The sequence below is a fragment of the Heloderma suspectum genome, chromosome 1, assembly GCF_057233095.1.
Source record: "Heloderma suspectum isolate Gila_16-S chromosome 1, 16-S_ref, whole genome shotgun sequence".
Lineage (NCBI taxonomy): Eukaryota > Metazoa > Chordata > Lepidosauria > Squamata > Helodermatidae > Heloderma > Heloderma suspectum.
This window is the reverse complement of record NC_139458.1, coordinates 432562352-432588132: the sequence shown is the minus strand read 5'-3', so window position 1 is coordinate 432588132 and position 25781 is coordinate 432562352. Positions and strand designations below refer to the sequence as shown.

The 25781-nt window shown below is 49.4% G+C and overlaps 1 protein-coding gene across 1 annotated transcript in view; it reads left to right on the top strand.

Annotated features, from left to right (window-relative positions):
- Window positions 1–23133, top strand: part of LOC146360319 (uncharacterized) — a 29043-nt gene extending 5910 nt beyond the window's left edge. Inside the window, exons 4-6 of the mRNA XM_084823656.1 lie at window positions 16176–16299; window positions 17836–17974; window positions 22724–23133. Coding sequence (XP_084679782.1) covers window positions 16176–16299; window positions 17836–17974; window positions 22724–22736 — 276 coding nt within the window. The 3' untranslated portion in view covers window positions 22737–23133. The remainder of the gene's footprint in view (window positions 1–16175; window positions 16300–17835; window positions 17975–22723) is intronic.
- Window positions 23134–25781: the final 2648 nt, after the last annotated feature.

Sequence of the window (25781 nt, the reverse complement as noted above, 5' to 3'; positions counted from 1 at the left end):
AGCAGCTAGCGGGCACCTTTATGGGTGAAAACATTCCCAGCCTGAGAGGCGGCATGTCAGCATCACCACCCGCCCCCCTGGACTGCCCCTTATGGGGGAGGTAGACCTTCCCTCCTGGGGCCACACAGGTCCTGGGTGAATGAGGTGAGTTGGTCTCACAGGCAACCCTTATTATTATTATTATTATTATTTAATTTATTAATCGCCCATCTGGCTGGTCACCCAGCCACTCTGGGCGATGTACAACATACAATAAAACAATAAAATTCTACAATAAAAACATTTTCTAAAATACCCTAACCCACCCCAAATGCCTGCCTGAACAGCCACGTTTTTAATGCACGACAGAAGCTCATTAAAGAGGGGCATGACGGAGTTCCCTAGGGAGGGAGTTCCACAGAGTGGGGGCCACCACAGAAAAGGCCCTCTCCCTCGTCCCCACCAGTCTAGCTGTCCTGGCTGATGGGACAGAGAGAAGGCCATCCGAGGCTGATCTTGTTAAGCAGCCTGTCTGGTGCTGCTGGAGGCACTCCTTAAGATAGGATGGGCCAGAACCATATAGGGTTTTAAAGGTCAAAACCAACACCTTGAATTTGGCCCGGAAAACAACTGGTAACCAGTGCAACTCCTTCAGCCAGTGTAACTTCTGTGATCTTGCCGGCGCTTGCCTTTAATCAGGCGAGCCGCCGCATTCTGTACCAGCTGCAGCTTCCGAACTGTCTTCAAGGGTAACCCCACGTAGAGCGCATTACAGTAGTCTAAACGAGAGGAGACCAGGGCATGTACTACCGATGGGAGCAGATGGTCGGGAAGGAAGGGGCGCAGCCGCCGTATCAGATGGAGTTGATACAGCGCTGTCAGGCTCACAGCTGCCATCTGAGCCTCCATGGACAGCTGGGAGTCTAAAATGACCCCCAGGCTGCGGACCTGGTCTTTCAAGGGTAGCCGTACCCCATTCAACACCAGGTCAACATCCCCCAGCCTCCTCTTGTCTCCCACCAAAAGTACCTCGGTCTTGTCAGGGTTCAGCTTTAGCCTATTCCTCCCCATCCAGCCACTCACCATCTCCAGACATTTGGACAGGGATTCTATGGCCAACCTTGGTGAAGATTTGAATGAGAGGCAGAGCTGCGTGTCATCCGCATATTGATGACACTGCACCCCAAACCTCCTGATGATAGCCCCCAGCGGCTTCACATAGATGTTAAATAGCATTGGGGAGAGGATGGAACCCTGTGGCACCCCACAAGTGAGTGGCCACAGGTCCAAAACCTCCTCTCCCAGTGCTACCCTCTGGTACCTGCCGGAGAGGAAGGACCAGAACCACCACAATACGGTGTCTCCAATGCCCAACCCCTCCGGGCGGTCCAGGAGGATACCGTGGTCAACGGTATCAAAAGCCGCTGAGAGGTCGAGGAGAACAAGGAAGGAGCATTCACCTCTGTCCAGAGCCCTCCTCATATCATCTACCAAGGCGACCAAGGCCGTTTCTGTCCCATGCCCAGGCCTGAAGCCCGACTGAAATGGGTCTAGATAATCAGTTTCTTCCAAGTGTGCCTTCAACTGCACCACCACCACCCGCTCAATCACCTTGCCCAAAAATGGTAGATTTGAGACTGGGCGAAAGTTGTTCAGAACTTGAGGATCCAAGGAGGGCTTCTTTAAGAGCGGTCTTATCACTGCCTCCTTGAGGGCTGATGGCATCACTCCCTCCTCAAGGGAGGCGTTCACCACCGCCCTGATCCCCTCACCCAGTCTCTCTCTGCAGCCCATAATGAGCCAAGATGGGCAAGGATCAAGTAAGCAGGTGGTCGGCCTTGCAGATGAAAGCACCTTGTCCACTTCATCAGGAGGAAGAAGCTGGAACTGATCCCACAAAACCGGTTTGCCACAGGCCGCCTCTTGCTCACTAACTGTATCCACAGCATGCAGAGTAACACACCTAATCTGGTCAATTTTATCTGCAAATTGCCTTGCCAAGGCCTTACAGGAGGCCTTAGAATGCTCCAGTGGTTCCGGAGCCACAGGACTGACCAGGCTCTGGACCACTTGGAACAGCCTCCTGGGACAGCACTCTGCAGACGCGATGGAGGCAGCATAATATTCCTTTTTTGCTGCCTTCACCGCCACGTGATAGGCTGAAGATACAGCTCTAGCCCATGTCTGATCGCCTTTGGAGCGAGACCTCCGCCACCGGCGCTCTAGCCGTCTCACCTCCTGTTTCTGAGCTCGTAACCGCGGATTGAACCATGGTGCAGTCCGAGCGCTGTTCAGGGGGAGAGGGCATTTCGGAGCCACCCGATTTAATGCCCCAGTGATTGCGGCATTCCAGCCACCCACCAGGGTCTCGACTGAGTGGCCGTTGGTGTGACCCAGAGAATCCCCAAGCGCGTTCAGGAATCCATTTGGATCCATAAGACGCCTGGGGCGGACCATTTTAATGGGTCCTCCACCCCTGCGGAGGGGTTGTGGAACCGAGAAGTCCAACGTCACCAGATAGTGATCTGACCATGACAAGGGGGTGGTGGATATACCCCCGACTTCCAGATCACTCCCCGCTTCTCCAGAAACAAACACAAGGTCTAGTGCATGACCAGCTACATGGGTGGGCCCAGTTAGAATGTGGTGCAGCTCCCAGGAGGCCATGGTCTCCATGAAGTCCCAAGGTGCTCCTGTGAAGATGGCCTCCAAATGTACGTTGAAGTCCCCCAACACCAATAAGTTAGGGGACTGTACACGCACATCAGAGACCACCTCCAGCACCTCGGCCAGGGAGTCAGTCATGCAGCGGGGTGGACGGTACACGAGCAGAATCCCCAGACTGCCCTTCAGGCCCAACCTCCAGTACATGCACTCAGCAACCTTGGTCTCCTGGAGAGGGGGCCTGGTGAAGACCAAGGACTCTCTGTAGATAACAGCCACTCCCCCTCCCCGATCCCCAGCCCTCGGCTGCTGTGCATACGAAAATCCAGCTGGACACATGGCTGCAAGGGTTGTAGCAGCAGCCTCGGCCAGCCAGGTCTCCGTAATACATGCCAGGTCTGCACCCTCATCCAGAATCATGTCATGGATGAGGGAGGTTTTCTGGGTAACAGACTTGGCATTACAGAGCAGCAAACGAAGGCCAGAAGATGGGGTCACACCTCCCCCAGCCATCCTTTGGCTCTGGACAGGCCCAGAGCAGGGGACAGATATTACACATCTCTCCCTTGTTCCCCTTACCTGGCATGGCCTGCCCCTAGCGCTCTGCCAGCGCCTGCTGCCCAGCCTCGGTATGTTCTGGCCCCCAACACTCCCCCCACTGCCTCCATCAGGTGGACACATGCCCCCTCGCTCCCGCCTATCAGGCAGGCTACCCACCCCTAAAAACGCAACAAAATCCCCCAGAAAAACAAACAAAAAAACAATTAAAAATCCCCTTAAAAATAATGCCAGGCCAGAGTCCACAGGGAAGGCCTGGTGGTGGTGGTGGTGGTGGTGGTGGTGGTGGCGGCGGCGGCAGTGGCGGCGGCGGCGGCAGCAGCAGCAGCAGCAGGCACGCCTCTTCCCTGGTGGTGGTGGTGGTGGTGGTGGCCTCTCCTGCAGGCCCTGGCTCTCCCAGGCCACCTCAGCCAGCCAGCTTATGTAGCCCCTCCAGGGAGGGGCAGGTGGAGCAGCACAGCTGGCTCTGTACCTGGGGGCCTGGTCCTGCAGGGTAGGGGTGGATGAAAGTCCCTTACCTTTTCTCGCAGCTTGTTCGCGGTGGGGGGGAGCGCTTCGCTGCTTCGCTTCGCTGCTCCCCCCGCGAAGTTCAGGCCGGGGGGGGAGGCTTCCCGCCTTGCCCGGCCGAAATTCAGGCCGGGGGGAGGCTTCCCGCCTTGCCCGGCCGAAATTCAGGCCGAGGAGGAGGCTTGCCGCCTCGCCCGGCCTCGAACACGAAAGTAAAAAAAAAACAAAAACGTCCCCTGATAGGCTACGTGACGATTCACGTAGCCTATCATGGCTCACTTTGCAAATCTAGCCGTGATAGGCTACGTGAATCGTCACGTAGCCTATCAGGGGACTTTTTTTTTTTTTTCTTTTATTGCAATGGCGGCGGTGGCAGCCGGTCGAAAGACCGGCTGCCGCTCCCGCCCTGCTCGAACACCGGACGAACCGCCAGCCGGACCCGCCGCCGGGAGGGACATTCAGGGAAGGTAAGTCCCGTCCCGGGGGAGGTGCGGGGTGCGGGGGGGGGTGCGGAGGATTTCTCCCCGAAACTTGTTCGGGGGGCCGAACACGTTGGCGCTCGGCCCCCCGAAGTTTCGGGGAGAAATTCTCCGCCATCCCTACTGCAGTGACTGGCAGTCTGCCAGGCAGAAGTCTACAGGGAAGGCCTAGTGGTGGTGGCGGCAGCAGCAGCAGCAGGGCCGCCTCTTCCCCGGGGGTGGTGGTAGCCTCTCCTGCAGGCCCTGGCTCTCCCAGGCCACCTCAGCCAGCCAGCTTATGTAGCCCCTCCAGGGAGGGGCAGGTGGAGCTGCACAGCTGGCTGGGTACCTGGGGGCCTGGTCCTGCAGGTTATCCCCCCGCCAAGCCGCAAAACCCATTCAGGAGGCCTCAGGCGTCATCTGTCACCATAAGGCGCCTCTGAATGCTCACCATCCCTAAGCTCATTCTCCTTTTTGCCCATCCTAGCCACCACCGGGAGTGACAAGCCTATTGCTTGTCAAACTCCCCCCCCCCAACCTGCACAGAAGAACTTCCCGCAGGACCCTTTGCAGTTCTGACAGAAATATGTCATTTTCTGCATCAGACAGGTGAACACCATCCTTTCTGTAGGGCTCCCTCTTTGTCCATTTGATTTCCTAATAAGTGACGATCCCATCACCGTGTTCGTATTGCCAGAAGGCTATTTTCCCATCCCGCTTTCTGACGGGCCCTTTCCATGGCCCTCTGAGTCGGAACATTGTAGTTATCCCTGGCTCACGATGCCGGATAACTCGAAATTGGCCAAGGCCTGCCAAATGAGGTCCTTGTCTTCACACAGCCAGGTCAATTCCCCCCTAGATGCAGCACCAAAACCTGTCGGGGAACCTGCATGTCATGTTGATGGAACAGAGTGGGGAAGGCACTCTCACTGCATACCACATCTGCCAAGCCCCTGAACACGGGCACATTGGGACAGTCTGAGCTGGGCCCACAGCATGACATAAGACTACCGACCATCTCCGAACACTGTGCTGTGACTACATGAGCACATGCTCAAGTTCACATCCATTTCATCGATCTAAAGGAGATATCCCTGATATAGCCGAATGCCATCTCCTGGTCAACTTTCCGATGGGCCCCTTCCATGGTCCTCAATTTCCACACATTCCTGAAATTAATTTGAGGAAGCAAGCAGGACCGATGATAGTTATTGCTGGCCAACTGCACTGTATGGCTTATATTTGTGTAGCCTATCATGGGGAAAAACAGGGATGCAAATGGCGTCGTGGGTGCCATTTGTGGCTGTAAAGCTGGTAGATTAGCCTAAATGCAGCCGTAAATGGCTTCATTTAGGCTAATCTACCAGCTTTACGGCCGCAAATGGCACCCAATATGCCATTTGTGTCCGGAGACTCACTTACCCTACCCCAGTGATACGGCACGGCAATGGTGGCCGGCCGTATTGCCAGCAAAGTGGAGCCAGTGGTCAGCTCTGCAGGATCAACACTACAAGGGAGCCAACCTGCATGGATTCCAGGGAGAGGCAAAGGTGAGTGCTCTGTTCTGCCACGGGCCCCAGTGGGGCCAGATTCTTGGAATCCGGCCTCATTGGGGTCTGTGGTGGAATTCTCCCCCATCCCTAAGAAAAAGTGAGTTTGACACTAGCCCAGGAATGAAACCGAGAACCTTTAAGATGCAACTTACAAAGCACACAGTATCTGCCTGCCCTGGAACCACTACACAGCCATATCAGGTGCTCAGTCCCAACTGGGGAGGGCTGCTTGGACAAGGTATTACTCCACGCCAGCCATCCTGTCCCTGTATTGACACTAAGGCCATGTTCCCGTACTTCCCATTCACTGGATGGGGGAGGGGAACATCTACCCACTCCCCCCTCCGAAACTTCTTTGCTAGCTGGCAGTAGACAGCGTCGGAATTCTATCTTCACGGACCTTAACAAGCAGGACCTCCTTCCTTAAGGTTGAATGGGATTGTACAATTGGGCAAGGGCACATACACCTCCATCTGTACCCCTGCCCCATGTAATGTGCACAAGTAAGCCCAGGTTGTGCGAGCACAAGACCCTTCGCACCTAAATCCTGATTTACTGTGGCAAAGGGATAAATAGCCTGGCATGGTTCCACCACTGCAGACACCGGCAGAGGGCAGGTGCAGGGGAGGGGGTTAATATTCTGTGACATCAACACTAAACTTAACCCAGCACTAGGTGGAATAAAACTATAAAAGATTAATCATGCTGAAGTGCCCTGAGTCTGCAATTATTGGCATACAGGGCTGCAAGCCAGCTCAGATGTCACAGAGCCAGATACTGTACCAAATGATGTGGGGTGGCTTGGTCCTGTGAGAGCTGCAGATTGCGAACTCAGAATTGGAGCTGAGCTGGAGGATGCTTTGATGGCATCCAAACGTGCTAATGACACCAGATGACTTGACCCTTCGAGAGCTGCAGAAGGAATGGGCCCATAACCTGTAGGGATGTACAAAAGTGACTTACCTTTTCATGGATTCTGTTCATGGTGGGGGGGAGGCGTTCCGTCCCTCCCCCTGGAATCCTCAACGGGGGGAGGTGATCCGGTCCTCCCCACCGGAATCCTTGATGGCCGGCTGTGCTCCACGGCGGCTCCGCGGAGCAGCTGGCCAGGCCCAGGCCAGGGCCGTCCACAGCTGGATTTCCGGCTGCGGAGGGCTCTGGGTAACAAACAAACAAACAAACAAACAAAAAACGTGTAAGCAAATGGCAGCAGCTACGGCTGTCGCCATTTGCGTTCCTTATTTTTGGCCGTCTTAGTCCACGTAGGGATGTACGAAAGGGACTTACCTTGTCCCGCAGCTTTTTTTGTGGTGGGGGGGAGGCGCTTCGCTTCTCCCCCCGAAGTTCAGGCCGGGGGGGGGAGGCTTCCTGCCTCGCCCGGCCAAAATTCAGGCCGGGGAGAAGCGCCCCGTCTCCCCAGCCGCAAACTTCAAAAGAAAAGTTAAAAAAAAAATAAACGCCCCGTGATAGGCTATGTAACGATTTACGTAGCCTATCACGGCTAGATCTGCAAAGTCAGCTGTGATAGGCTATGTTAATCATCACATAGCCTATCACGGGTGACTTTAAAAAAAAAAGCACGTATGCAAATGGCGGCCCCCATAGGGAGCCACCATTCGCGTTTCTTATTTGGTCCCTGTAGTCTACGTAAAGATTTACGTAGACTACGGCAAAAATAATGGCAACGCTATTTGCGTTGCCCTTATTTTTGCCGTAGTCTACGTAAATCTTTACGTAGACTACAGGGACCAAATAAGGAACATGAATGGCGGCTCCCTATGGGGGCCGCCATTAGCCGTACGCACTTTTTTTTTTTTTTAAGTCACCCATGATAGGCTATGTGACAATTAACGTAGCCTATCACGGCTGACTTTGCAAATCTAGCCGTGATAGGCCAAGTTAATCGTTACGTAGCCTATCACAGGGGCATTTTTTTTTTTTTACTTTTCTTGTAATGATGGTGGCGGCAGCCGGTTGAAAGACCGGCTGCCGCCCCCGCCCCTGACGAAGACTTGCTGAACCGCCGCCGGGACCCACCGCCGGGAGCGACATTCGTGAAAGGTAAGTCCCATCCCGGGGGGTGCGGGGGCGGGGGGGTGGAGAATTTCTCCCTGAACAACCTTTGGAGGACCGAATGCGTTGGCACTCGGCCCCCCGAAGTTTCAGGGAGAAATTCTCCCCCATCCCTAAGTCTACGTCAATATTTATGTAGACTAAGACGAAGAAAAGAAAGGGGAATGCAAATAGCGTAGTGGGCGCTATTTGCGTTCCTCTTTCTTTTCTTCGTCTTAGTCTACGTAAAGACCGAGATCTGTTGTGGAATTCTCTGACATCCCTAATAACCTGTGGCGGAGCCATGCTGGAGGAAGGTTAGATCGCGACCAAGCATGCTGCAACAAAAAATAATAAGCTACTCTGGGTCTGTCTCAAAGTTTTTTTTTTGTTTGTTTTTGTGGGCATGGAGCCCCCCACCGCATTTGAAATGGACAAAGGGGGCGAACACAATCCCTTAATCTTTTTCCACTGCCTTCAATCTAACCCAGTTTAAGGTAAGTCCGGCCGGGCCTCATCTTCAGAGGAAAAATCATGCATCCTCCAATGCCTATTGGCAAGTGGACAGGGTGCTTTGCCCTTCCTTTGCTTGCCCTTTCTTGTGGGGCATCCTATACAAACGATGGGGGACTTGGCCCCATAGGACAACCCACCTATCACAAAGGTAATGGAATACACAAACAATGGGGGGGTCTCATTACAGGCTTAGTGTCCTGAAACTAGGGATGGACGAATGTCCCTTACCTTATCCCGCAGCTTGCTTCGCGGTGGGGGGGAGGCGCTCTGTCTCTCCCCCTGAAATTCTGTGTGGGCTGGGAGGCGCCCCATTCCTCCCCGCCGAAATTCTGGCCGGGGGGGAGGTGCCCCGTCCCTCTGGCCGAAATTCTGGCTGGGGGGGAGGCGCCGCACCACTGCCGGGAGCCTCCAGCGCCAGGGACATTCGCCAAAGGTAAATCCCATTCCGGGGGGGGTGGTGGGGAGGGTGGCGGACCGTTTCTCCACCAATTTCAGGGGGCCGAATGCGTTGGCATTTGGTCTCCCGGAGATTCGTGGAGAAATTCTCCGCCGTCCCTACCTGAAATCCCCTACAAATCCAAGCAGAAAATAATTAAATGGGATTCTCAGGTCACCCATACAATACAGACCAGGCCCGACCTTGCCTTATTTTCCTCCAGACCATGCCCTTAGAGCAAATGTTAAAGCTGCTGCCCCACAAATTGAATGAGGAACAACCCCTTACAACAACCCAGAGAGGCAGGTTAGGGAGAGGGCCAGGGATTGTCCCAAAGTCACCCAGTGAGTTTCACAGCCGAGTGGGGACTAGAACCCGTACCTCCAAGTCTCAGTACAGCACTCTAACCACCGCACCAAGCTGGCACTCCAAGCTGCCTAGGAGGTATGAAAACAATAGAACCCCAAATCCACAGGGCAACCGCAAAGGGGTGGGCACGGCTCTACCAGGGTGTCAGGCAAGATTCTCACCTCGCCCTACCTGGGGAAGCTGGGGATTGAGCCTCAGACCTTCTTTAACACAACAGGGGCTCTATGAGGTGCTCAAAGGCCCACAGTCTGAAACCTAGGCAAGGGGGGGGGGCTTCCACAGGATGCTAGGGAGGAAAGGGTGTCCCGAGCCCCAGAAGCAGACAGCCCACCAACTGACACAATAGCACCACCAGGGACCTGAAAGCAGGCTTGTCTTCCTCCCACGGTATACCTAGGGAATACAGGGCCCTGAAGGGCCAGACACCCCCCCCCCAGAGGGGCTACCACCTGGGATTGCACCACTCCCCCATGGCCCGGGGCCCCTTCAACTAAACCTTGGGCCAGATGGCCAAGAAGGGTCGAGGATGTGTGTGGCCAAGCCTGCGGCGATTCCTTCAAGCTGCTCAGATGCTGCGCCAGCTAAATATGCCACCGCAGCTGTGGCAAAACTCTTTCTCCAGAGGAGAGCTTTTCTGGAGGTGAGCACTCCTTCTCACAGGGGCCCTACTAGCCTGTTGCTTGAGGCTATGCACTCCTGGGGGTCAGGGGGTGGCTCAGCCTCTGCCCCAGAGGTAGCGTTCCTTTCTCCTGACAGGGGTGGCCTTGCAACCACTGCCCCTGAGGGCTCAGGGTCCTGTGGTTCTGGCGGCAGTCCCTGGTCTGGGGTGCCATGGACTTCTGGGACCTCCAACTCCTCCTCTGAAGAGAACTCCTCCACCTGAGGCATGACAATGACCCACTTTCAGTTCAGCTTCAGCTCATGGATGGATGGCCTGACATTTTCCTCTAGAATCTTCTGTTATACTGCAGAACTCATGCTTATGTCAATGATGGCGAGCCATCCAGAGCCTGAGGAGCAAAGCCAGCCAAAACACATTCCCACCACGATGTTTGAGGGTTGGGTTGAGGGTTTGTGTTTGAACTCAGTGCTTGTTTCTCACCGAACATAATGTTTCTCAAAGAGGCCATGTAGTTCTACCTTTGACTCATCTGTTCCAGAAGTCTTGGCGATCATCTGTGTGATCTTTAGTGAACTTCAGATGGGCAGCCATGTTCTTTTTAGAGAGCAGTGGTTTCCTCCTGGCTATCCTCCTACGAACATCATTCTTGTTCAATCTTTTTCTTGTCATTGAGTCGTGAACCCTCACACTAGCCAAAGTGAGAGTGGCCTGCAGATCCTTGGCTGTTACTCTTTGACTTCCTGGATGATGCGCCAGTAAGGATGTCAGATAATTCTGCCATGGATCTCGGTGAGGCCGAATGCCAGTGCATTCGGCCCCCCAAAATCCGTGGCGGAACGAAGCCCCCCTCCCCCCCAGCCCACGAAAGGTGCGTGAAACGGAGCACTTACCTGCTGCCGTCTGCGCTGACTTGGGAATGGCGGCCACATCTGCGGCCGCCATTCGCTTCCTCATTGTAGCCGTGATAGGCTACGTATTTACATAGCCTATCACAGAAAAAACACACAACAGCGAATACAAATGGTGGTGGCTATGGCGGCTGCCATTTGCGTTCCCTTTTTTTTTGCTGTTTTAGCCTACGTAAATATTTACGCAGGCTATTACGGCAAAAAAAAAAAAAGGGAACGCAAATGGCAGCTGCCGTAGCCACCGCCATTTGTGTTCGCTGTTTTTTTGTTTTGTTTTTTGCCGTGATAGACTACATAAATACTTACATAGCCTATCATGGCAAAATACAGGGACGCAAATGGCGGTGGCTACAGCAGCCGCCATTTGCATCCCTGCGGGCTGCCCAGCAGCCGGATGTTTGGCTGCAGGTGGCCCCGGCTGCCGGCTCTGCAGAATCTCCATGGAGCGGAGCCAGCTGGAGAGAATTTTGGGGGGAGGGATGGAACGCTTCCCCCCCACCATGAATGTTACCCTTCAAAAAGGTGACTTTCGTACCTCCCTATGCGCCAGTTTGTTCTTGGAGAGATTTTGGTAGGACAACAGCTCCTGGGAAGAGTGACTGTGGTCTTGAACCTTCTCCATCTGTCTGACAGTGTATTGGTGGAGCCCCACATCCTTAGAAATTGTTTTATACCCCTTTCTAGTCTGATGAGCAGCAACAACTGTTTTTCTGAGGTCCTCAGAGATGTCTTTTGATTGTGGCATGACGTGTTTCCACACAACCGTATGGTGAAGACCAAACTCACAAAGTTTCTGATCCGTTTATAGGCTGGGGCCTCCTCAAATCACCCATGAAGATCTAGCTAATTACTTAAAAATGGATTCTAATTATTCCCTTTAATTGAGCTGATGCAACCAGGGGTTCACTTACTTTGCATTGGATTTCATATTTGCATCAGTTTTGTGATGCGGTTCTCAGATACAGAAAGTGCTAGAATATGCAAACCAGAATGTGTTGCATGTAAAAATCTTAGAGTACTTGGTCCAAGATGGCACCAGTAGGAAGTCTTGTGCAGTGTAAATATCTGGTGCGGTTCTGGAAGTACATCTGTGCCCTGTATACCGAAGGTTGACAAGCTGTGGAAATTTGGTGGACTGTTAAAGAAGGAGGAACGTCACAAGCAATGTTTTAACTCCTTTAAACCGCCCAGTGTGCTTTGGCCATGGGGCGTTATAAAAATGATGATGATAATAATAATAATAATGCAGCTTTTTATCCCAGTTGATAGAAAAAGTAAGACAAACTTTACATGAAGTCTGAGATATGAGGAAAACCTTGTGAAACAGCAGGAAAATTCCATAGCATTGAGTGTTTTTGGAGTACATGTGGTTGACTGAACAGATTGATTCGCATCACCTATCACTATTTTAAAAAACAACCAATGCAACCTATGAAATGGGAAGTGATTTTTGCAGCAATGTCCTGAGGCTACAATGTCGTTAACACCTAAACGTTCCAGACCATAAATCCTGCAGCTGATCTCAGCCTTCAGCTATTTCTGTACTTGCACAGCATCGGTAGAAATCTGGCAGTCAGCCACACCTGGGTGGGTGGGAGTGGGTATGTCCTCCTATTCAAATAAGGAAGACCCAGTTGGTAGAACAGCGACATATCTTCCAGCCCAGTCAATGAGCATAAAGGTTGCAGCTGGGTTACTGACCTGATTATGTACTTCAGCTGCTGGGAAGTAGAGAGAGATCCAAAGTTGAAAGCACCCTGTTCGGGGCCCCCTTTGAGTAGTTATGGGCTCTGAGTTTTCAGTCTTTCTAAAGACTGGAGGAGCCCCCCTCCCTCCTGACATCATCTGCCCCATGAGGGCTGTGTGTGTGTGTGGGGGGGGGCATCTAGCCCCTACCAAAACCTGGTTCTACACATAGAATCATAGAATCATAGAATAGTAGGATTGGAAGGGGCCTACAAGGCCATCGAGTCCAACCCCCTGCTCAGTGCAGGAATCCAAGTCAGAGCATCCCTGACAGAGGGCTGTCCAGCCTCGTCTTGAACACCTCCAGTGTGGGAGAGCCCAACACCTCCCTAGGGAATGGGTTCCATTGTCGTATTGCTCAAACAGTCAGGAAGTTTTTCCTGATGTTCAGCTGGAATCTGGCTTCCTGTCACTTGAGCCCATTATTCCGTGTCCTGCACTCTGGGATGATCAAGAAGAGATCCTGGCCTTCCTCCCTGGGACAACCTTTCAAGTACTTGAAGAGCACTATCCCATCTCCTCTCAGTCTTCTCTTCTCAAGGCTAAACATGCCCAGTTCTTTCAGTCTCTCTTCATAGGGCTTTGTTTCCAGTCCCCTGATCATCTTTGTTGCCCTCCTCTGAACCCTCTCCAGTTTGTCTGCATCCTTCTTCAAGTGTGGTGCCCAGAAGTGGACACAGTACTCCAGATGAGGCCTAACCAGTGCTGAGTAGAGGGGAACTAGTACTTCCCGGGATTTGGAAGCTATGCTTCTATTAATGCAGCCCAAAAGAGCATTGGCCTTTTTTGCAGCCACATCACATTGTTGGCTCATATTCAGCTTGTGATCTACAACAATGCCAAGATCCTTCTCGCTTGTAGTGTTGTTGAGCCACGTATCCCCCATCTTGTAACTGTGCATTTGGTTTCTTTTTCCTAGGTGCAGAACTTGGCATTTGTCCCTATTAAATGCCATTCTGTTGTTTTCTGTCCAGCATTCCAGCTTATCAAGATCAGTTTGAATTTTGTTTCTGTCTTCCAAAGTATTAGCTATCCCAACCAATTTTGTGTCATCTGCAAATCTGATCAGCATTCCCTGCACCTCCTCATCCAAGTCATGAATGAAAATGTTGAAGAGCCCTGGGCCCAGGACTGAGCCTACCCCACTCGTTACCTCTCCCCAGTTTGAGAAGGTCCCATTGATAAGCACTCTTTGAGTCCGATTCTGTAGCCAACTGTGGATCCACCGGATCGTTGTTTCATCTAGCCCACTCTGAGCTAGTTTGCTCATCAGGATATCATGGGGCACTTTGTCGAAAGCTTTGCTGAAGTCAAGGTATATGATGTCAGCATTCCCACGGTCTACAAGGGAGGTTACTTGATCAAAACATGAGATCAGATTCGTCTGGCAGGATTTGTTCTTGACAAATCCATGTTGGCTTCGAGTCATCATGGCATTGTTTTCAAGGTGCTTCCAGATGGATTGCTTTCTCACCTGCTCCAGAATTTTCCCAGGGATTGATGTCAGACTGACTGGTCTGTAGTTCCCAGGTTCCTCCTTTTTACCCTTTTTGACGATAGGGACAACATTAGCCCTCCTCCAGTCATCTGGCCCTTCACCCGTCCTCCATGATTTCTCAAAGATAACAAGACAGTGGTTCTGAGAGTTCTTCTGCCAGTTCCTTTATGACTCTAGGATGCAGTTCATCTGGCCCTGGAGATTTGAACTCATTCAAAGTAATGAGGTGTTCCTTGACCATATGCCTATTGATCTCAAGCTGCAATCCTGCCCCTTCAGCCTGTACTTCGCCTTTGCCAGGGGGGTCATAGACCCTCTTTTGGGAGAAGACTGAGCCAAAGTAGGAATTGAGCACCTCTGCCTTTTCTTTGTCATCTGTTATCGTTTTGCCCTCCTTATTTGATAGATGAACAACCATTTCTTTCCTCTGCCTTTTACTATGCACATATCTGAAGAAAGCCTTTTTGTTGCTTTTAGCATCCCTTGCTAACCTCAGCTCGTTCTCAGCTGTTCTCCTAGGCTTATATCAGTGGCCATTACACCAACAACATTTGATTGAATTAATCAATCAAATAAGCGATGAGAACAGAAATTCAAATCGGTTGGGATGAGAATCCAAAGCATAACATCAATCTTTGAGGGATTTTTTGCTCTGACACATGGTTGTGAGCAGGAAAGGAAGAACAATCTGATATACTAATAGTGATCTCATTGTCCAAGTGTGGATCTCTTGTTCAGTGCACCACACACACACAACAGAGAGGCAAAAGAGAGAGGCTTCAGGCAACCTCAAAGATTGTAGAAACGGGGGGTGGGTGGAGAAACAAACAACAACAACATTGAGAACCCTCCTCTACTAAGGTGGAGAAGAAAACCAGCTCAAGGAGGACTGAGTGTGCTTTGTGGTCACAGAATGCTACTGGAAGGGGAGAATGTGAAAATAGTGGTGGTAGAGAGTGGGAATAGAATGGAGTATCATGGAAAATGGCATGTCTAGATAGCTGGAACCCAGAACAGGAGTACTGCATCAAAAAATAAATAATGCTAGCTTTCTCTATGCAATGGGAAGTTAGGTTGTACTTCTTCGACAGAACACTATAGTGAGGTGTTGGTTATATATACATTTGTGTAAAGGTAATATAACCACTGATGGAGTAATCAAGAACTTCAGAAGAGCCATGCTGGATCAGAGCAGATGTCCATCCAGTCAGGCAGTCTGTTTACACATTTGGCCAACCAGCTGCCTGTGGGAAACCCACGAGTAGAAATCCCACATGATTCCAAAAGCACCCTCCCACCCATGTTCCCCAGCAACTGGTATACATAGACATACTTCCTCTGATACTGGAGGTAAGATATAGCCATCAGTAGCCTTATATTTCATGAATTTGTCTAATCCCTTTTAAAAATGTAACTGGTACTAGACTGGAGATGACAGAGGAGATACTCCAAGAAAGGTCCAAGAACCGGATGGTTGCTGGATTTGGGAATATAACCTGGACATCACTAACTCCATTGCTGAGATTGAGATGTAACTGCTGTTGCTTATGTAGCCAAAAGTGCACTACCCATGCACAACAGGGAGGAATCAGCAAGCTTGGAGGAACCCCAAGGTTTGCAGAAAGGTGAATCTACTTTAGGAAAGAAAAAGAAAAGTGTTCCGCTCTGCACCCCCGAAAAGAAGAACCAACAAGCAAACAGCCGAGTGAGAACTGAGCATGTTGTGGAATGCTGAGTGTCTATTTGTCTACTTGGGGAGATTTGAAGCTGTAGGGCAGTAGAGGAGGATTTCAGGGAAAAATAGCTGAAGATGAGATACAGCCACCATGACTCATAGCCACTGATATCCCCCACTGTCAACTGGTAAAAAGACAATTCAGGAGTCAAGTAAAAAATGTTTAATCCATTGACAACTCTGGAGTCCAGCAGCATCAGGGAAGATGCACCTGTAAAGTTAGAAAACTGTCTGTTCCAGATTTGAAGGACCCCAAGAAGAATGCATTTCCCTATTTCAAAGAGCCCCCTCCCCCGGGTGTTCTCTCAAACAACTTGTCCACAAAGAACTTGATGTGACATGGACATTGTCCAAGTTATATAACATGCAGACAGGTCAGCAGATTTTCACCACCCACATTGCGTCAGTATTTATTGGTCACATCATTTGAAATGTGCAATTAATGGGCAATAGCCATCAGGTTTTCCAAACTGTTAAGGGCAGTTACTTATTGACAAGTCACCTATGCACCTCAGTTTCACAATCCTTTCAACCCTATAAATACACAAGCAGTCCTGAGCTTCATCCACCGCAGAACACCTGGCCTGACAATCCTTGTGAATTTCTTCTGGACACCAAAGCTCAGCCCACCGAATCAAGCATGAGGTTCCTTCACGTCTTCTTTGCCGTTGTCGTCCTCCTCTTCCAGATTTGCCCAGGTAAGTTGGAATAGAATTTGGGTAGGAGGGGACATCCCACCCTCCCACACTAAAAAAGAATAAAAGGGAAGAAACAACAGTGAGTATTTTATGGAGCTGTGCACAAATCACCTCTCAGAATTCTCCACCCTATTCGTGGACAGATAATTTTTGGGGGGAAAATTCACTGAATTTCTCCAGTGGAAGGAGAAATTCTCCATCAGTTTCTCACAGGTAGGGCTCAGCATTGGCAGGGTTGTTGCACAGCTTCCCCCCTCCCAGGGTTTTATTTTTTTTAAGGGGTGATTATGCTGCCCTTGCAAGCAGCAAGGACAGTAACTGTGTCAGCAGCCTGGCCCCTTTTGCATCTTCCACAATGTCCCATTCTTAGTGTCATTCCAGGGCATTGTAGGGGAAGAGAGGGAAACCAGTCACCATACAAAATTAATTGAAGTGTGGGAAGCTGAGGAAGCTGCAGGTTGCCAGAGACATGACAGTGAAATGAAAGTCAGGGCAGTCATGTACATTCCTGGGCCACCCCTAAGTAAGGAAAACACAAGACATCTGGACTGAGCCCATGTCAATTTCTCCCCGTAAAACTTTCTCCTTTCAATTTCTTTGTGCAAGTACTTTCTTCTCTATCAAATAGAATGAAATTAGCTGAAAAAAATCACCCCTCCCCCCATCACCACACTGGAGATGTTTTAGTGGGTGAGAAGGCTTCTTGTTGGCTTTGAGGCCTCCAATACACCAAGCTGTTCTGATAGCCTTCATCGCCATTGCTAAATCTGGATCCCAATAGTTTCACCCCAGTACCTGTGCAAGTAAGAGGAGTATAGACACAGTCAATAGCTAGTAGCCATCAGTGCCCAATAAGAAAACATTTTAGCTATTAGGATAGAAACAATCCTAGGGAAAAGATTATATCTTCCCTTGACAGCTGCAAGGGTATGAAATCACAATGAAAATATTTATTTTGGTAGGATAGATAGACAGGCAGACAGACAGACAGACAGACAGACGAGTGTATTTCAGGGTGTGAACAAAACCACATGCTAAATGAATGCACAGAGGGCATTGCTAAAATGGGATCATCCCACCCACCATCCCACTGTCCCACCCACCACTGCAATGTAACTAAATGGAATTGCCCCACCCACCACCATCACCATGCATTGCTCCCCAGTTGAAAGTCTATTGAATGTTTGCTGGCAAGAGTTCACTCGTACATTTGTACAAACAGAGAACTCCTTTCAACAAATAGCACATAGGGGTGCATGGCAGTGTTGCACAGAGACAGCAATGAGTGGGGCTCACTCACAGGGCCCCCTCTGCCCATTCATTCAATGTGTGGAGGGGTAGGCCTCCTACTGTCCACAAAATTGCAGTCAAAGGGCTGGATCAGGTTTGAGGTTATAGCAAGAAGAAGGCTCCTGGTTGATTGCAACACTTATAATAGGAAGTCTCAAACCAAGGAACAATTGTTCCATGCATGGGGATATTTCCTCTTTGCTTCATTTTGTCTGTCAATGCTAACACTTTATATTCTGTTGCTAGGTTTTACTCAGTTTCCTCCGCATGAAGATACTCTGCAATGCAGAGCTACTGCTGGGAGTTTTTGCAGACCTACATTTTGTCCACCAACTTTTGAAGAATCCGGAACATGCTTTGGAGGAGGAGGGAAATGCTGTTCAAAGTAAGCAGAGTGTGTGTGACTTGAAAACCTTGTTTAGTTTCTGCTTTGATTCTGTGACATGACACTAGTGATATTAGAACCTTGTGGTGGTGGCATTCCCTCCCACTCTTAGTTGTGTGCACATATTGTATCAAGGGAATAGACAAAAATGTTGCCATTGCATGAGATGGAATCCATTAAAGGTAGGCACATGCACTATCTTGTACCTGTTGTTCACCTTCCTGGAGACTGTTTTGGTGGACACCTGTCACACACACTTGCCTGAATGTCATCAGATGAAGATCTTGAGTGATCTATCTGCAAGTTTGTGTGATCAACCCTCAGGGTGGAAATACCTGCTACAAGGCAAAGATGGGATTGGGGACCCCATGTTTTCCTCATAAGACCAAATAAGGGGGCACAGGAGGGAAACCTGCAGGGGAGAGGTGGTCAACCCTTTCCCCATCCACTGGATTGCCATGCAATTCTCCCCACCCCTGGTGTTCTAAGCCTGTTTTCTCCTACCTTTGAAGCAGGGATGGACAACATTTTTCAGCATGAGGTCTGCATTCAGTTTTCAAAAAGCTCTTGGGAGCTGCAGTCCATTAGTGGGCAGGGCTAAATGTAAAGTGGTTCCAATAATACCAAAAAATAAAAATGTAGGTTAGTGCCAGTGACTAAGCTTCAAGATATTCATCTCAACCATTCAGAACTGGGAAAGACTGTCAAATGTTTTGGGGGAAAGTGGGTCGGACCAGGGAAAGGGAACATGGCATTCTGGGGAGCCCTAAAGGTCCAGATTTGGACCCCAAGCCTGAGGTTTTCCACCCTACTTTGGGACCAGATGTGATGAAAGTGAGGGGCAGCAGATTCAGGAGTAATCAACAAAAGCACCTTCAGACACAGTTAAAGTATGGAATGTGCTGCCCTAAGCTGTGGCCCCCAACTTATTGGTCTTTAAAAGGTCACTTGACAAATCCATGGAAACAAGGAGAGGACTACCAACAATGATGACAACTAAATGGAAGCCTTTTTATGTCTAGAGGCAGTATGGCCTCGCAGGGCTGACCCTACCATTAGGCAGAGTTGGGCAGTTTCCTCAGGTGGCAGATGCTGGCAGATAACAGCAAGATATTAGAGGAGAGAGCTGCATGGCATGTGACCTGCTCTGCACTCCCTAATCTAGCCTGATAGCCTAAAGTGGGGAAGAGGACACTTTCTCCTCACCAACATCAAAGAAAGATTCTTCTAGGGATGGTGTGAGCGTCTGATTGGGGCTCGAAGCCCAGCGAGAAATCTCCAGTTTGGCCTGTCGGATGCCAGTTCACAGCCCCGAGCTCTTGCCCGACTCACCGTGTACTGAGTCAGCAAGAGTGTATGCGCCCGGTCCCTCAGCAAGCTGCCTATCGCCGAGAGGGAAAGAAGGGAGCACCCCCTTGCTACAGCAGCAGCGGCACAGGACAGGCTGGTCATTTTGCATACGTCTCTCACACTTCCGTAAAATGACCAGCCTGTCCCTCACTGCCACTGTAGCAAGGATGGGGGAAGGAGGAGTGGTGCTGCCTCCTTCCCCTCTTGTCCCTGCTACAGCCCATGTCGGCAGAGGTGAGGAACAGGCCGGTCATTTTATGTAAGTGTAAAATGACAATTTCTCCCTTGCCGCTGCTGCTGTTATAGATGGGGGTGGAGGGAAGAAGGAAGCACCTATCCTCTTCTCCACCCCCATGCCCTGGTACAGTGGCAGCAGTGGGGGCAGTGAGGGACAGGCTGGTTATTTGATGTAAGTCTCTTACACTTATGTAAAACAACCAGTCTGTCCTTCGCCGCTGCCGCCGCTGTAGCAGGAGTTGGGGGAGAAGAAGGGAGCACCTATCCTCTCCCCTCCTCCCACCCACTACAGTGGCAGCAGCAGGGACATCCCTGCAGCCGCCCATGCCTCGATGCGAGCGGCCATCTTGTGTAAAAATGGCCGCTCGCATTGAGGAGCGGGAGCTGTGGGAGGTGTTCTCACATCCCTAGATTCATCTGCCAGTCCAGTCGGCTTTTGTACAGAGAATGGGAGGGGGGTGCCAATTTGTTTGTTGCCTCAGGCAGCATAATGTCTTGGGCCGGCCTTGTGGCCTGGAGTATGAATTGCTTAGAGGTCAAAGAGTAATAGGGAAGCCATTTCCTTTGTGCCCTGCTCCTGGGCTTCTCAGAAGCATCTGGTTGGTCACTGTGGGAAACAGGATGTTGTACTAGATGGGCCTTTGTTCTGATCCAGCAGGAATGATCATGTGTTCTTAAGCCCTGCTAGGGAATAAACTGAACCCAGGGGTCAATCTACAGGGAGAATCTCTGAACTGAGGAAAGCTTAAAAACTCCTTCCTCCCATCTCGGGATGTTGGAGAAGTCTGCAATGGGTTCAAATCTGTTTGGATTTCTACGAATCTGAGCTGCAGATTCTGAACGGGCTTTTTCCACCTCACACAGATTCAGCAGATTTGCAGACTGGTATTGTACTCTTTCTTTCTTTCTTTCTTTCTTTCTTTCTTTCTTTCTCGATTTGTAGGGAGATTTGTACAGATTTGCTAATGTGCATGAGCAGCAATGCACACTTGTACAAGGAGAACAAATGTCTCACATATCCATGAAAAGAAAATCCAGTTCCATCAATGAGTGGAACTAGAGATGGCTGTGTCAACCCACACAACACAGACAGAATGGATTTTTAAAAATTCGTATGTCCATTATCTTCTATGAATTGTAATTCGTAGCAATGATCTCCTACGAATTATCTCCTACGAATTATCTCCTACCCCCCTCAGAGATGGGCAAATCAGTCCATTTTGCTTTCTTCTGCATTGAAGTATTTTAAATCTCAAGTTCTATCTCCCCCCCCCCTCAAAATTATTTCTTTCTTTCTTTCTTTCTTTCTTTCTTTATTACATTTTTATACCACCCAATAGCCGAAGCTCCCTGGGTGGTTCACAGCAATGAAAATGATAAAATATGAAAAATAGAATATAGATAAAAAGCAATATAAAAGTTTAAAAGTACAATATAAAAACAAAATAATCAACAGATGCTAGCAGGAAGACAGTACCAGAGAAAAACTAAAAGAGCTAAAATGCTAAAATGCCTGGGAGAATAAAAAGGCCTTGTTCAGTTAGTGCCAAAACAAACACAATGTAGGTGCCAGGTGAACCTCTCTGGGAAGCTCATTCCACAACTGGGATGTCACTGCAGATATGACCCTTTGTGAATTTTGTGAACAGCATTGTGAATGTTGGTACCTTCTTCTCAAAAATGAATGAAAACAAAATTGTTCATCTTCTGGTTCAGGCTTGTACATCTCCCGGTTCAAATCCTGTGGTACCTGAAAGGTGGTGACTCACTCAAGGACACTCAGTGAGCTTCACAGCTTTCTGGGTATTTCAGCTCAGATATTCCTTATCCAGGTGTTCTCTCTCTGCACTATGGGAGGGTGATAGCTCCTATGTTATAACAACTTCTAAAAGTGATGGAATACTGCTCTGCATACAAAGCTGCTAATTTTTTTTTAAATGCAGCAGTTTAAAGTCATCTGTAATATACAGCATCTTCATTTTTCCTATTAAACTCAACGAGGATTACTTCTCATGCATAGGATTGAACTGTAATTGCATAAATGGGGTCACATCTGTCTTGCCCCAATGATCCCATGGCTCCAAAAATGATGGTGGGCTGGGGGCAAAAATCAAGCAACTTCTAGGGTCTCAGGGAGCAAAAAGGCTTTTAGCTTTAGCTTGATGTTTGTTCCATGCCAGCTGTTTTGGGGCATGCATCCTGTTTAACCCTGTCTATTGAGATTAATGGAACTGGCTGTGGAGAGTGAGTACAATCAAGATTTAAATAGGTCTCCATTGACTCACTTGCCCAGTGTTGTGTCAATACTGACTGGCAGCAGTTTTCCAGGGACTGAGGCAGGTGTTTCCCCAGCCCTACCTGGAGTTGCTGGGGATCATACTTGGCACCTTCCACATGTAAAGCAGATGTTCTGCCACTGATCCACAGTCTTCTCCATCTTACCCATGAATGGAAAATGTGTGGAACACCCTTACACAAACATCGGTGGGAACTGGAAGGGAAGTATTACATGGAGTCTAGAGGAAAAAATCCTCAGGAAAAATTCAAGAGCAGATAACAAGAACAACCGAGCTAATTTGTAGTTCTCTTCTCAAAAATCCAAGGGAACGTTTAAGGGCAAGAGGCCACAATTCGATGGTAGGGCACATGCTTTCATGCAGAAGATCCCATGTTCAATCCCTGGCATCTCCAATTTAAAGAAGGATCTCATAGCAGAACAAGGGAAAGACCTCCTGGCTTTCCCTTCTTCTGGATCACCCCATCTATAGCTCTAGCCAACCCTGACAGGGAATCTCATGGTGCTTATGTGTTTGGTGCTTCCAGGCCTCTGACTCTGGGTTTGCTCTGAGTCCATGTACATCATAGGAATATAGGGAAACTGCCTTATACTGAGTCAGACCTTTGGTCCATGTCCATCTTGCTGAGTTTTGTTGAGACTGAACCAGGGACCTTCTCCATGCAAAGCAGGTGCTCTGCCACTGCCATTTTGGCACATGTTATGATTTATTTTATTGATGTTGGTTCATCATATGGTATGTTTTTTTCTGAGATCATTCTCCAACAATTGTAGCATTGCTTTGTAGAAGCAGTTCAGAGAGCTTGACCTGTTGCTTTTAGTACTGTATTGCGATGAACTAACACATCCCCTTTGAATCTTTATAGGAGCGTTCCTTGAGGACAGCTCTGTGCCCTGACTGCTTCACTCCACCAACACCAGTCCTGCCTTCTCCAGAACAAAAGCCATCACCCAGTCTCTTGCTGCGCACCACTGAAAGGATGCTTCCTATGAATACACCATGTTCACACTTAGAATCCACAGTTTAATGGCCAAATCTATAACCTTTCTCTCTTGGTGGCACTCCACTTTTCTGCCCACATTCAGTTAACTGTTACAGAAGCCAAGCAGAGATCTTCCATGCCTTGCTCTTCCTAACTCACAAGGTTATATATTTTTATCATCAGAGAAGTCATCCTTATGCACATCTGAAATACAGCATAAAGGGCTGGTTTTGTGTTATTTCCTTCTGCAGACAGTACAATAAAATGTGGATGACCATCACGTCTCCAATCTCTCTCATTGTCAATGTATTTCAAAACTGGGGTCAAATCAATTTGAGGCAAAGCGAACACACACTTCATAGAGTCCAAACATGTGAAAAATAGTATTGCAATGCTTTCTCCTCGCATCATCACCTGGTCCAACTATCTCAATTAACCAAGGACAGTCAATTTTCTGGTAACATAGGAAGCTGCCTTATAGTAACAGCCCATCAAACCATTTGTTCAACCTTCTCAGTCTTGCCTACTCTGACTGGCAGTGACTCTCCAGGGTCTTAGTGAAAGATAATTTCACATCACCTGTGTAAAGGGAGGAAGGGGATTTCTTAGCTCCTGGCAGTGTAGGCAGGGCTAACAATTCCTAAGGTTGGCTGCCACAACAACTTCAGCCTGAGCCAAGCAACCCTCAGACCTTGCAGGACACCCTTAATGCTTAGGAAATAGCTGTTCACCACACCCCATTCTCAAGCTCCATGCCTCAGACATTAGATAGTAGCAATTTACTAAGCAGAAGACTCCGTATTCATGCTAAGGCTTACTTGGAAGCAAGTACACACAACTTTTGAGGAAGGTGTTAAGTTTTACTGGGGAAAGAGGGAGAAGGCAGCTAAAGCCCCCTCTTTTTATACTCAAATACTTAACAATTCATGGAAGATCTTTACTGGCCAATCACAGGCTGACTAGAATAGCACTCCCAAACCTCTAAGGTTGTTGTCTTCCGACTCTTCGTGACTTCATGGACCAGCGCACGCCAGAGCTTCCTGTCAGCCGTCGCCACCCCCAGCTCCCCCAAGGTCGAGTCAGTCAACTCCAGAATATCATCCATCCATCTTGCCCTTGGTCGGCCCCTCTTCCTTTTGCCATCCACTTTCCCTAGCATCAGCATCTTCTCCAGGGTATCCTGTCTTCTCATGATGTGGCCAAAGAATAAAACCTAGCAGCAATGCAGAGATTTAAAATACAGATTTAAAACACCAGAGCTAAAGGACTAGGAAGCTAGGGAAAATAAAAAAAGGTCTTCACCTGGCAGAAAGCTGCACAATGTAGACTCCACTTGGCAAACCTTTCTAGGAAGCTCATTCTACCGCCGGGATACTACAGCAGAAAAGGCCCTCTTCCTGATAGCCACCCACCTCACTTCCTTTGGCAGGGGATCACGGAGTCGGAGAAGGACCTCTGAAGATGATCTTAGGGCCTGAGCAGGTACATATGGGAGGAGGCGATCCTTTACATAACCTGGCCCCAAGCTATTTAGGGCTTTGAATGTTAACACCGGCACTTTGAATAGGGCCCAGAAATGGACTGGCAGCCAGTGCAGATGGAAAAGTACTGGCGCTATATGATCTTGTTGGCCAGTCCCTGTTAACAATCTTGCTGCCCTATTTTGGACTACCTGAAGTTCCAGATCATTTTCAAAAGCAGCCCCACATATAACACATCGCAGTAATCCAGGTGAGAGGTTATCAGAGCATGGATAACTGTAGCTGGGCTATCTCTGTCCAGATAAAGGCACAGTTGGTATATCAGCCGAAGCTGATAAAACATGCTCCATGCCCCTGAGCCCACCTGTGCCTCACGTGACAGTTCTGGGATCATTCATTCCCATTAACTGAGTCTTACTCAGGCCTTGAAGTTAGAAACATCTCGAGAGAACAGACACACAGGTGGTTGCATCACTATATGCAACTTCAGCCTGGTCAAGTGGAGTCTTACAAACAGTTAGAGCACAAAAAGAGAATTGAGTGATTTATTGACAACTTGCTACCTACGTGCCTTTTCACTGGAGATGCTGGGGATGGAAACTGGGACCTTTTGCAAACCAAACATATGCTTTAGCACTCAGCCATGGTCAAGGGCATCATCCTGTTTTCCCTCATGCATTCTCTGACCTGGTTCACATGACATGGCAGCCCATCATGGTTTAATTGACCTGGCTGCAGGGCTGTTGCAGTGTGCCAGGTGCACATAGAAAGCTGGGGATTGAACCTGGAACCTTGGGCATACCAAACATGTGCTCTAACACTCAGCCATGGTCAAGGTAGGGGTGGGCGTCGGACATGGTACTGCTCCCCCAGCACTGATGCATTTACTGAGCTGGATACAACTGCCCTCCGTGTTTCAATTTGCCCATGGAGCTGTTGCAGCATTCTGGGTGACAACAGGACCATTTTTGCATGGTACCCACAGATGCTTGGATTGCTGTGGCTTGTCGTGTCCTGCAAACCCCATTTCTTTCTTTCTTTGATCAAATCATTTTGCTTATTTCTTTGTTGTCTTTCATTCTAAATTAGGGATGGATGGACATCCCCCCTTGTCCCGGTTCTCAGGAATGGCAATCGCGATATGCACGCATCTATTGTATGCAAAATGGCACAATGAATGGCCCATATACGCATGTTTACAGGCAAAAATGCCCCACTTACGCCAGTAATCTTGCATATATGGGCCACTCATGGCATCATTTTGCAGTACAGCTAGATGTGAGCATATTGCGATCACCATTTTTTTTTTTGCAAAATGGTGCTCACAGGGCTCCTGGATGGGTGAATGCTGGTGGCTCGGCGAGCGTGGGCAGGGGCTCAGCAGGCACAGCTTGGGGGTGCAGGCAGGGGAGAGTCCACAAGAACCCAATCAGGCACGCGCACCATCCCTAGTATAACTA